This window comes from Oncorhynchus nerka, linkage group LG13 (genome assembly GCF_034236695.1).
Source record: "Oncorhynchus nerka isolate Pitt River linkage group LG13, Oner_Uvic_2.0, whole genome shotgun sequence".
NCBI lineage: Eukaryota > Metazoa > Chordata > Actinopteri > Salmoniformes > Salmonidae > Oncorhynchus > Oncorhynchus nerka.
In genome coordinates, this window is record NC_088408.1 from 34,940,980 (window position 1) to 34,954,593 (window position 13,614).

A 13,614-nucleotide genomic window follows, 5' to 3' on the forward strand; every position below is an offset into this window, starting at 1 on the left:
CATACCTCATTCCGCTGTGATCTGGCCTTGTGACTGATAGACAGACCTCATTCCCCTGTGGTCTGGCCCTGTGACTGATAGACAGACAGACCTCATTCCGCTGTGATCTGGCCCTGTGACTGATAGACAGACAGACCTCATTCCCCTGTGATCTGGCCCTGTGACTGATAGACAGACAGACCTCATTCCGCTGTGATCTGGCCTTGTGACTGATAGACAGACCTCATTCCCCTGTGGTCTGGCCCTGTGACTGATAGACAGACAGACCTCATTCCGCTGTGATCTGGCCCTGTGACTGATAGACAGACAGACCTCATTCCGCTGTGATCTGGCCTTGTGACAGACAGACAGACAGACAGACAGACAGACAGACAGACAGACAGACAGACAGACAGACAGACAGACAGACAGACAGGCGGGATGACAGACAGACAGGCGGGATGACACAGTGACGAGTTGATCAGTACCTCCATGCCCTGCTGACCCAAAGCCAGCACAACGCACTGATGTGACAAGCACACTAATGGCCTGCAGCTACTGTTTACACAGCGATGGATCTATCCGCATGGTGTGACTGTCACTGAATGATTAGGTCGGGCGGTGACGAGAGTGATAGGGTGACTCTCTTCCACAGTGTAGAGACAGAGCTATTTGAGAGTAGCATTGCACAGCAGCAGCTCTCTCTCTCTCCAAAGTAAACCCAGCCTGAGCATATAGCGAAGGTGATTAAACATTCAGAGGAAGGGGTGCTCATGGAATCACTGTAAATATTGACTCAGTAAACAGCTAGAACTCAGTCTGGGACTCCTCAGTATTTTTGTTTTCGAGGTCTGTTGTGCAAGTTTGTTTGATATTTAGAGAACAGCTCAGGTCAAGTGAAGTCAAATGAAGTAGGTTTGGTTGTTAGTTGGAGACTTTATCAATGGACTCTCTCACTCTAAGGCCACGTTTTCCTCTCCTCTTGTTACTCTGTGCAGGGTAATTTGCTTTTTAGTTTGATTGGCTTTCACTAACTGATTCATTTGGAGGAGAGAAATAGCCAGAACAATTCTCAACAGTGTTATGTAAACTATAACAAGGTTAGACAATGCCTCATCAATATTAATATGCAGGCATGAAGAGAACTGGGCATGAGACGGTGCTATAAAATTCTTTCCCATTAAGGGGAAATGATTAGTTGTTATGAATGGTCATGGTGTCTGGCTAGGCTCCAGTATGAGGAGATCAGTGGACACATCTGGGGAAAGCTCCTCTTCGTCAACTCGTTAGAACAGGCAGCTACAGATGTAGGATCTTTATTTGAGCCAGTTTGCTGCAGCAACAGGAAATGTGAATTATTACGTAGACTATTTTTTTGTAGGGGTTGATACATTCCTCGTTAGGGAAATCGACAACTTTAGAAGCCTTATTAAACCTCAAATACAGTACAAGTGTGCATTTCCTGCTAGGCAAAAGAGTGATCAAATTAAGATCCTACATCTGAATGCTACTCAGTCCTCCACTTCAAGATATGCAGGTAGCCAGCCGCGGTCCTGGGGACAAATCACTGTAAAACAGAGGAATTAGTTGAAGATTTATTTCGGCAGAGTTAAGCGGAGAGTCTTAGGACTGACTAAATCGCATCATTCTTTCTCCTCACTTGGTCTGTGATAATTGTATCGGTTTCATTAGTTTGCTGGTATTTGTAAAAAGGAGCAGAGAATGTCATTGACAATGTCAGGTCTATTATTTTGCTAGTAATTCACTGTAAAAGTTGTCGGGTTAATGCCAGAGCTGTTCCCCAGATAGCCCTGAGAGAACAGGTGAGAGTAAACACAGAACTCAACCCTCAATCACTCACTCACTTTCAGGGTTCTCTCATGGTTATCGTTATCCGTACACTGTTTATTTATCTCTCTCCACTTCCCTTTTTCGCTCTCTCTTGCTCTCTCTCGCTCTTGTTCCTTTTCCTCTCATCCTTCTGTCATCCTGTCATTCTCATCCTTCTCTCATCCCTCTGTCATTCTTTTTCTCTCTCCCGCTCTCTGTGATTGTCCCCCTCATTCCCTCCCTCCACTTTCTCTCTCCACTCTCTCTCGCTCAAGGGCACGCTTCACTACAGTAACAGACAGGTTTATATAACCAAGCGGTGAAAAGGCCTTCCATTAGGCAGAAACAGGCTGGCCTGCTGAGCGAGTGAGACACACTGGGCTGTCGTTGCACACATCGATAAACCACACGTTATTATGCCAGGGTGGTCTGAGGTGTCAGAACATTCGTTGAACACATTGATAAACCACACGTTATTATGCCAGGGTGGTCTGAGGTGTCAGAACATTCGTTTACACATCGATAAACCACACGTTATTATGCCAGGGTTGTCTGAGGTGTCAGAACATTCGTTTACACATCGATAAACCACACGTTATTATGCCAGGGTTGTCTGAGGTGTCAGAACATTCGTTAAACACATCGATAAACCACACGTTATTATGCCAGGGTTGTCTGAGGTGTCAGAACATTCGTTTACACATCGATAAACCACACGTTATTATGCCAGGGTTGTCTGAGGTGTCAAAACATTAGTTTACACATCGATAAACCACACGTTATTATGCCAGGGTGGTCTGAGGTGTCAGAACATTCGTTTACACATCGATAAACCACACGTTATTCTGCCAGGGTTGTCTGAGGTGTCAGAACATTCGTTTACACATCGATAAACCACACGTTATTATGCCAGGGTGGTCTGAGGTGTCAGAACATTCGTTTACACATCGATAAACCACACGTTATTATGCCAGGGTTGTCTGAGGTGTCAGAACATTCGTTGAACACATCGATAAACCACACGTTATTATGCCAGGGTGGTCTGAGGTGTCAGAACATTCGTTTACACATCGATAAACCACACGTTATTATGCCAGGGTGGTCTGAGGTGTCAGAACATTCGTTTACACATCGATAAACCACACGTTATTATGCCAGGGTTGTCTGAGGTGTCAGAACATTCGTTTACACATCGATAAACCACACGTTATTATGCCAGGGTGGTCTGAGGTGTCAGAACATTCGTTTACACATCGATAAACCACACGTTATTATGCCAGGGTTGTCTGAGGTGTCAGAACATTCGTTTACACATCGATAAACCACACGTTATTATGCCAGGGTGGTCTGAGGTGTCAGAACATTCGTTGAACACATCGATGTTGTGAGTTGCCAGGAGAGCCACCTCTTCTCCTCTGTGTACTCTACCTGTGATGAGCAGTAATGGGGTTTGCTGTCCTGCGGTTAACCCCTCGTTCTCCCGTGCACTACCTTTCCCAGAGAGTGAGCCCATAGTGCTACCACTAAGTGCCAGAGAGGCTTCCCAGAATGGAGACCTGATGGTCCCCTAGGCGATCATAAATGTTCCTCTCCTCCCTCTTGCATGGCCCCTTCTCCTCCCTGAAACGCCATCCACCATCACCCCTAATTCGCCATCCTTATTTTCTCTCATCACCATTAGTGTTGGACTGTCCTCTGACCTCGTCCTCTGTAGTACTGTGTGTCCCCGCTGTCCTATGTGTCACCCCCTGGACTTTGTGGTGGGTGGTTTTAGCTCTGCTGTGATACCATCTCTGGTGTGTATTTTGTCTATGTGGTGTACAGTATCTTGAAACTCCATTGAAACCATTTTCTCTGTGTGTCGCTATGAACTAGAGTTCAGTGTGTCCATTCTAACCCTGTATCTCTCCGCTCTGTCTGTCAGCTCTTAGACTGTTTCACCATCCCTGTGGTGCTGCTGCTGTCCTGGTTCTTCCTGCTGGTGAGGTACAAGGCCGTGCACTTTGTGGGCGTCGGGGTGTGTCTGCTGGGCATCGGCTTAATGGTGGGGACAGACGTCCTGGTGGGAAGACAACAGGGCCTAGGTAACACACACATGCTCACACACATGCTCACACACCACTTTGGACTACAGGGAAGTAATATCAGGTTTTGATTGAGAGGAAGGCGAGGATGGGTAAGAGCAGCCCTTTTTTTCTATGTGATTGTTTACTTATTTCATTTGAAGATTGTACATTAGAAATATCAAGGTTGTTTTTTTAGTTTGATATGATATGGCCTAATTGTTGAGGTCGGGTATATTATGACTTAAAAGCTGTGAATCTGAACGAATAGCTTTTAAGATAAAACGTAATAAATATGAAATGATTTATTATAGGGCTAGGATAAAGGATTATATCATTAAAACCCTGCCTAGGTTCTCTATTTGGGATAGGCCTATACGATCCTAAAATAATTGGTGTTATTACACTTTTACATTTAAAAAATACATCTATATATAAAATATGTAAAGGATGATCATTGTTCCGATACACACCGGCAATTTGATTAGATATTGTCAACAGGGTTGTTGTCTCTAGTGTGTGTGGGCTGGTTAACACTGGGATAAAGTGATTAAAGTTAACGGTAGAACTAATACAAAAACTGGCTTATGAAAGCACTTCTCGAAGTGAGAGAGGTATATTATACGTTTCTATATAACTGCATGTATTCTTGGCTATCGTGCCTTGGCTGTGTCAGAGTCGATTGTAAATGAAACTTGGGTATTCCTCCATGGGCAGTGTGATGCCTAAGACTAAGTTTTACTAACTAGTGGCCGTTAGAATCTACGTTCCTTTTTTTCCGTCGGAATACAACAGGACATAATGACGACTACGTGAAATATGTCTTGCATGTAATGGACATTTTTTTAAAAAAGTACTGGTCTTGTGATATGTTCCGGTTGTTTTCTCTTCATTTTTTCAGAAGAATTTGAACAATTGAATCCAAGGAACTGAGCAGGCTGGGCTGACATGCTTATAGCCTTGCTCGGACTTTCTAAATATGCGCATGCATTTATAAGATGTTGTTATCATTTATATTACTATTATCTATTATTGTTACTATTTCTTTTTTTCCTGACTGTTTTCCATGTTATTTGGTTGGTTATCTTAAGCACCCTCATAGATGTTCTCATGGGACTGCCCATATTACACCATTTGGTGACCAAGGGTTTGCTTTAGGATGCAAAGGTGTGTCATGAGTCAGGGAGATGGTCTGATGGTCTTAGTGACAACAGACCTAGATATGGGGGGAGGTTTTAGTGGGTGGAACATTAGGACAATTGGAGGTTTACAAAGTTGCAGCTACAGTATGCTTAAAAGGGCTAATTATTCTGGTACAACTATATGGACACTTAATCATCATGGTGCTTTTTAATGGTAAGTTTACAAAAATTGGTTGTGGTAAGTATAATTGAAACTTTGTCATCATTATGGTAAGTGGGGAAATAAGTATAGCCAGTTATAATTGTAATGACTTAGCAGATCATTAAAAAAACTAAGATACATTTATACATGACTAAAAGATAAAGCATATAACATCTATTGTTTACAGGAAACTCATTCTACAAATAAAGATGAGGTTGGGTGGAAAATGGACCGGGAGGGAGAAATATATTTTTGTCATGGTCAAAGAAACTCAAAAGAGGGGCTTATACTGATTAATACAAATTTGGATCTGATTGTGGAAACTGTGAAAAGAGATCGGCAAGGAAGATGGATTATTTTAAATATGCTATTGGACCAGAAACCGATCTGACTAATTAATCTATATGGACCAAATAACGATGATCCACACTTCTTCGAAAATATATATAATAATCTATTGAGCTCGCAAGCAACAAAATAATATATTATTATGGTGGGGAGATTATAATACGGTTTTAAGTACCTCAATGGATCGTAAAGAAAATCACTCTACAAACTATCACCCTCAAGCACTGAAGGAGATCACGAAGATCACGAATACATTAGAACTAGTAGATATATGGACGACACAACAGTGGTAGGTTTGATTACCAACAACGACACAGCCTACAGGGAGGAGGTGAGGGCCCTCGGCGTGTGGTGTCAGGAAAAGGGTTAGAAAAGAAAACCCTTTTGCAATTATGTTAGCACAGCTGAAAACTTTTGTTTTGATTAAAGAAGCAATAAAACTGGCCTTTAGACTAGTTGAGTATCTGGAGCATCAGCATTTGTGGGTTTGATTACAGGCTCAAAACGTCCAGAAACAAAGACTTTCTTCTGAGACTCGTCTGTCTATTCTTGTCCATAGAAATTAAGACTATTCCATGCGAGAAGGCCAGCATCCTGGAGTCGCCTCTTCACTGTTGACGTTGAGACTGGTGTTTTGCGGGTACTATTTAATGAAGCTGCCAGTTGAGGACTTGTGAGGCATCTGTTTCTCAAACTAGACACTCTAATGTACTTGTTCTCCTGCTCAGTTGTGCATTGGGGCCTCCCAGTCCTCTTTCTATTCTGGGTAGTCCAGTTTGCTCTGTTCTGTGAAGGGAGTAATACACAGTGTTGTACGAGATTTCAGTTTCTTGGCAATTTCTTGCATGGAATAGCCTTCATTTCTCAGAACAAGAATAGACTGATGAGTTTCAGAAGAAAGTACTTTGTTATGGTCCATTTTGAGCCTGTAATCGAACCCACAAATCCTGATGCTCCAGATACTCAACTAGTCTAAAGAAGGACAGTTTTATTGCTTCTTTAATCAGAACAACTGTTTTCAGCTGTGCTAACATAATTGCAAAAGGGTTTTCCAATGATCAATAAATTAACTTATCACAATTAATTTCTATAGAAAGTTAGCAAAAATATATATGATTTTGCAACCATAGAGGTAAATACTTATTTATGGAAGAATCACATTGATTAACTCTTTGCTCCTATCACAGTTTACTTATTTACTAATGGCACTGCCTATTCCAGATGACTCATTTAAAAAAATCATATGAGCAAAAAAATATTTGATTTGATTTGGAATGCTAAGCCAGACAAAATTAAACCTGCCTATTTACATAATGAATATGAGTTTGGGGGCAAAAATGATTAAATATTAAAACCTCATCTTTAGATAACAATCTGTGGATAATATACGATTACAAAGGTTAAAAAATTATGTAAAACATCACAGCACAATTGAAAAATATATGGCACATGGAAACCAAACAAGGGCGGTCTATGGTGATAGGTGGGATGGGCTGAGAGTGGCTGAGGGTTGGGAATAAAGAGTTTATGTTTGGTAATGTATTATTGTTACGGGACTGCTTTATATAAGGATTAGGATTACCACTTTATTTTAAGAATGTGAAAAGTCAGAATAATAGTTGAGAGAATGATTTATTTCAGATTTTATTTCTTTCATCACATTCCCAGTGGGTCAGAAGTTTACATACACTCAATTAGTGTTTGGTAGCATGGTACAACGCATCTCCTTCCTGAGCGGAGACGGCTGTGTGGTCCCATGGTGTTTGTTTGTACAGATGAACGTGGTACCTTCAGGTGTTTGGAAATTGCTCAAAAGGATGAGCCAGACTTGTGGAGGTCTACACATTTCTTCTGAGGTCTTGGCTGATTTCTTTTGATTTTCCCATGATGTCAAGCGAAGAGGCACTGCGTTTGAAGGTAGGCCTTGAAATACGTCCACAGGTACACTGCCGATTGACTCAAATGATGTCAATCAGAAGCTTCTAAAGCCATGACATCATCTTCTGGAACTTTCCAAGCTGTTTAAAGGCACAGTCAACTTAGTGTATGTAAACTTCTGACCCACTGGAATTGTGATACAGTGAATTATAAGTGAAATAATCTGTCTGTAAACAATTGTTGGAACAATTACTTGTGTCATGCACAAAGTAGATGTCCTAACCGACTTTCCAAAACTACATTTTGTTAACATGAAATTTGTGGAGTGGTTGAAAAACGAGTTTTAATGACTCCAACCTAAGTGTATGTAAACTTCCGACTCCAACTGTATGTAAAATGGATATGTAAAATGTATGTATATCTAGCGAAAAGCTTTAAACATATTTTGATTGCTATTGTGGAGTCTGCTGTGTCCTTCTCACAAACACCCTCATCTCCACCAACACACAGACAGTGTTCTCACTGTGCAGTTCGCCATCGCTGTCTCATTGTGTTCAAACCTCACAGTATCTTCAGCCATAAACGAGTCAGATCCCCCGTGTTAGTCCCTGGTGTGGTTTGCCTTTCACACCCATGGAGAGCCTCCCCCTCTCACTATTGCATTAAGTGCTCCTTGATTTCCCCAGCTCAACAAGATTCAGATAGATAGATTGCATTTTGGTTCGATATGAATAATACATGTTACGATCCAAATCATATTACGTGTTCGTTCTGGATCCGAAGAGTTTAGAGTTTCATTGAAAACACACGGCTGTAGTTTCATTTCTGTCTCGTGATTGACAGAATAGTTACATTTACAGTGGGATTGTTTAAAAATCTTCAAGCATGTGCTAAGCATCTGTAAGATCTTTGCTTGATTGGGTACAGTTTATCCATACCTTACTGAAACCCATTGCAGCATACAGTATGCACTAAGCATGTAGGAATAAAGGAACAATGCAATTGTTTGGTGTGAGCTTCCAATCAATAATGCCCATTTGTCTTACCAGCCACACAGTAATGTTGCTTGAAATAGTGAAAATAGATATTTTGAACACAGTAAAGTGAACGGTAAGAAGATGAATTAATCAATGAAACTACTGTTAAAATCCTACATTTGCTCAATGTATGAACTCAAGCACAGTTGCTTCCTGTACCTTTTAAACACCCAATGTCTTTCACTGCCTCATTGTCATCATTTTTTATCTCATAGGATAGATACTTAGTCTGATATTACTGGTGAGGGTTTCATAGGATAACCTATTTGTCATTAATAACTAATGGCTCTTTCATACAGTTTGACAGTCTCTCTCTCTCTCTCTCTCTCTCTCTCTCTCTCTCTCTCTCTCTCTCTCTCTCTCTCTCTCTCTAGGGGACCATAAGCTCCTGGGGGACCTGCTGGTGCTGGGAGGGGCCACGCTGTACGGCATCTCTAATGTGTGTGAGGAGTTCATCGTTAAGAACCTGAGTAGGGTGGAGTTCCTGGGCATGATGGGACTGTTTGGCTCCTTCTTCAGCGGCATTCAGCTGTGAGTGTTTGTGTGTGTGTCAGACCTATTGGAAATGATTTCAAATACTTAAACTGTGCTTCATTGAGCTTGTCTGGCAAAATGAAACCAATATAATAGTCCCATAATGTCGTACCTAACCAATCAGGCACTCCAGGCAGGCTAAAGCAAATACAGGAAAAAGAGAGCTGAACACGCCCCCATTCACATCGACAGGACTGTAGTGGAGCGGGTCGTGAGTTTCAAGTTCCTTAGTGTCCTCATCACCAACAAACTATCATGGTCTAAACACACCAAGAAAGTTGCAAAGAGGGCACGACAATGCCTTTTCCCCCTCAGGAGACTAAAAAGATTTGGCATGGTTCCCCAGATCCTCAAAAAGTTCTACAGCTGCACCATCAAGAGCATCCTGACTGGTTGCATCACTGCCAGGTATGGCAACTGCTCTGCATCCGACCGTAGTGCGTACAGCCCAGTACATCACTGGAGCTTCCTGCCACCCAGGTCCTATATACTGGGCGTTGTCAGAGGAATTGTCATAGACTCCAGTCACCCAAGTCATAAACTGTTCTCTCTGCTACCGCACGGCAAGCGGTACCCCCGGAGTGCAAAGTCTAGGTCCATGACTCCTTAACAGCTTCTACCTCCAAGCCATAAGACTGCTGAACAATTAATCAAATGGCCACCCGGACTATTTACACCGGCTCTATAGTATTCAGTCTTTCTCTATCTCCAGATGAGATGAGGGCTTCGCTAGCAGCCCCATGCTGTCATATAATCACCTTTTCTTTCTATGATGCTTCCAGTGCCACTCAGAAGGACATAGGCAAATTACAGTTGGCCCAGAACAGAGCAACAAGGCTGGCCCACAGAGGGCTAATATCAGTAACATGGATATCAGTCTCTCCTGGCTCAAACTAGAGGAGAAATTGACTGCATCACTACTTGTCTTTGTGAGAGGTATTGACGTGTTGAAAGCATGTGAACTGTCTGTTCAAACAGCCAACACTCAGCTCAGACACCCATACATACCCCACAAGACATGCCACCAGGGGTCTCTTCACAGCCCCTAAGTCCAAAACCGGCTCTGGGAAACACACAATACTATATAGAACCATGATTACATGGAACTCTTCCACATCAAGTAACGCAAGCGTGCAGTAAAATCAGATAAAAAAACAAATCAGATAAAACACACACGCATACGCACACACACTCTAATACAAACACTCTACACACACACATTGTAAATGTTATATTCTACATTTGTAATACTAGAGTAATAATGTCTTGTATGATGTATAATGCTGTTTCTGATGTAGGCTGTTGTTTTTGTTGTTATGTAATTACTTTATTCATGTTTGGACCGCAGGAAGAGTAGGGACCTAATAAATACTGTACAGTTCGGCGTCCTAACCGACTTTGGTGGGCAAATGCTCACCTTCGATGGCAACAGGCACACTGGAGAGTCTGCTCTTCACGGATGAATCCCGTTTACAACTGTACCAGGCAGATGGCAGACAGTGTGTATGGTGTCATGTGGGCGAGGGGTTTGCTGATGTGAACGTTGTGAACAGAGTGCACCATGGTGGAGGTGAGGTGATGGTATGGGCAGGCATATGCTACGGAGAACAAACACAATTGCATTTGATCGATGGCAATTTGAATGCACAGAGAAACCTTGATGGGATCCAGAAGCCCACTGTCGTGCCATTTATCCCACTGTCGTGCCATTTATCCCACTGTTGTGCCAAATGTCCCAGTTCTTTCATGGCCTGCATACTCACCTGACATGTCACCCATAGAGCATGTTTGGGATGCTCTGGATTGACGTGTAGCACAGTGTATTCCAGTTCTCGCCAATATCCAGAAATTTTGCACAGCCATTGAAGAGGAGTGGGACAACATTCCACAGGCCACAAGCCTGATCAACTCCATGCGAAGGAGATGTGTCTCACTGCAATGGTCACACCAGATACTGACCTGTTTTCTGTTCCACGCCCTTACATTTTTAAGGTATTTGTTCCCAACAGATGCATATCTGTATTCCGAGTTATGTGAAATTCATAGATTAGGGACTAATGAATGTATTTAAATTGACTGATTTCCTAATATAAACTGTAACTCAATAATAAAATCTTAGAAATTGTTGCCGATTGCGTTTATATTTTTGTTCAGTTTTACTACTTTTTAATGAGCTCATTCTGAGGCTTAAAGAGGATTAAAAAAAACTGGTTATGAGACATTGCCTGTCTTCCCTCCACTTATTTATCCACTTGTTATGTATGAAATGATCCCTACTGGGGAAGACAGTGGGAGCACGGGGACCTGTCTCTGTTTCTGTCTCTCGCTGATGTTAATTTTAGACACGGGAGCACCAGACGAGACCGTAACCTTGGTAACACGTCAGCACCGCCTCGTCAATTACGCTTTTTCACAGAGATGTCACAGAGCGAGACCTGGGTGGATTGTTTTCCATTCCTCTTGTCTGGAACAGAGGGGGGGTGAGGGAGGGAAAATGGTCTACCATGTTGTTTCTATTGTTAGTGCCCCTCTGGAGTCAGAGGAATCCGTCAATAGAATTCCCAGGATCTATTCTGTAGGGTCAGAGGGTTGAACCCTGTCTCGCTCTGATAGGATTGATTTGTCACTGACTCATCAGAACCACAGGTGCTCAGCAGTCAAAACTGAGCTTTTCTGTCAAGAGACTTGCTTATGATCCTCCTGTCTTACTTTCCACCCTCCGTCAGTAACTCTGTTGTATTCCCTATCGCACAAAGCTTCCCTCTGGCTGACGGGAATGGTTTTTCTTTCTGTTCCAGGGCCATCATGGAGCATAAGGAGCTGTTAAGGGTGCCCTGGGACTGGCAGATTGGTAAGTTACTGTTACTGGGATTTAGATGCTGCTCTCTCTTGCAGCGTTAGTTGGCAGCCCGTGTGTGTATGTGTGTATGTGTGTGTGTGTGTGTGTGTGTGGGGGGGGTACAGGGATGATTAAACATTTGCAGAGTGGGAATTGATTGCCCTGTCTAGAGGAGATGCCCCCCCCTCCTTCGCTGTGTCATATCCTGCTCGCGCAATCAGTTAGGCTGTAAGAGGTGTCACTGGATGATCTCTCTGCAAATTAAGTAGGGGGGGTGAGGAGATGGGGCCCTGGGCTAAAGATGGATGGGTTGCCGCTGTATAGTCAAAATGTATGGTGGGATGGTGTCAACCTTTACGAACATTTTGTTGTGCCGCATGAATTACTCGTAGGAGATGAAGGTGTCCACTGTTAGGTTCTAAATAACAGAGTAAAAACTAACAGTGGACAACTATGAAAAGCTCAAACCAAGTTTATTCACCCAATGGGTCAGACAGCTGAACAGACAAAGACATGTTCCCACCAGTATATATACCCCAATGTAGGTGAAGTCTCCTCCTCTTCTCCGAACGTTACATCTTTATTGCATCTTTATGTCGGTAGAAAACTGTTCCTTCTCCCTTAATGTGACCTGACCTTGGGCCTGACCGTTCCTCACGAATCCACAGCTCTACACCCTTATCAGTGACCTGACCTTGGCCTGACCGTTCCTCACGAATCCACAGCTCTCCACCCTTATCAGTGACCTGACCTTGGGCCTGACCGTTCCTCACGAATCCACAGCTCTCCACCCTTATCAGTGACCTGACCTTGGGCCTGACCGTTCCTCACGAATCCACAGCTCTCCACCCTTATCAGTGACCTGACCTTGGGCCTGACCGTTCCTCACGAATCCACAGCTCTCCACCCTTATCAGTGACCTGACCTTGGGCCTGACCGTTCCTCACGAATCCACAGCTCTCCACCCTTATCAGTGACCGCAACCATGTGATTGTCTTTCCCTTACTCAGTAACATTCCAAGTCCCTGGCTCATATCCAACCTTAATTGACCCCAACATATGCATTCCTCCTACAGAAAAGCATTCACTTCTGGTGTAGAAACCAGACTGTGGCCCTTCTCCTTTCCATAGGATACCCGATGTCTAACCGTAACATGTTCTCACAGAACGTAAACGTTCTGCATTCCCCTCTCTCCCTCAGTACCATGAACAAGGATGTTTCAAGTTTAGAAGTCAGAACCCATCACCATTAACTGATAAATGGGTGCACTTTATTTGCTTATAACAACGACTGTTCACTTAATATTTCATTTGAAACAAACAAGCCAGACAGGGTGCTACAGTACAGTATATAGTAGCCCATTAAGTTGACTGAGTTTCAATTAACTGGCCACTGAATATTTAAAATACAATCAATACAATCAAGACAGCATGTTAGCCCATGAAGATGCTTGATTTTAATTGACACGGATACAGGAGCCCAATGTGTGACGTGCAATTCGCCGCTCTCCAAAGCCAAAGCAAGTGACTAGGTCCTTAATCCACTTGGATTTACCCACTTTCTTTTGATTGAGCGAGCGAGGATGTGTGGTGCCAATAGCGGCGTTTGGGTAGCGTCCCAGGAGATGCTGGCTTGTCACAGGCATTAGCCAGTCTGCGGTGGCTTGAGGGGCACGCCATTATCTGTCACTGCCATGACGGACAACACAGCGGGCGCCAGGAGGAAAGATCTCCTCAGCCAAGATTGCTTTGCCCTAGAAAA

At 43.1% G+C, this 13,614-nt stretch overlaps 1 protein-coding gene across 3 annotated transcripts in view; it reads left to right on the forward strand.

Moving 5' to 3' along the window:
• The window catches only part of LOC115139439 (solute carrier family 35 member F1), a 105,739-nt gene that overhangs the window by 72,634 nt on the left and 19,491 nt on the right, over positions 1-13,614 (forward strand). For all 3 annotated transcript variants that reach the window (XM_029676807.2, XM_029676808.2, XM_029676809.2), the window contains exons 4-6: positions 3,734-3,893; positions 8,854-9,010; positions 11,812-11,864. In XM_029676807.2, coding sequence (XP_029532667.1) covers positions 3,734-3,893; positions 8,854-9,010; positions 11,812-11,864 — 370 coding nt within the window. The remainder of the gene's footprint in view (positions 1-3,733; positions 3,894-8,853; positions 9,011-11,811; positions 11,865-13,614) is intronic.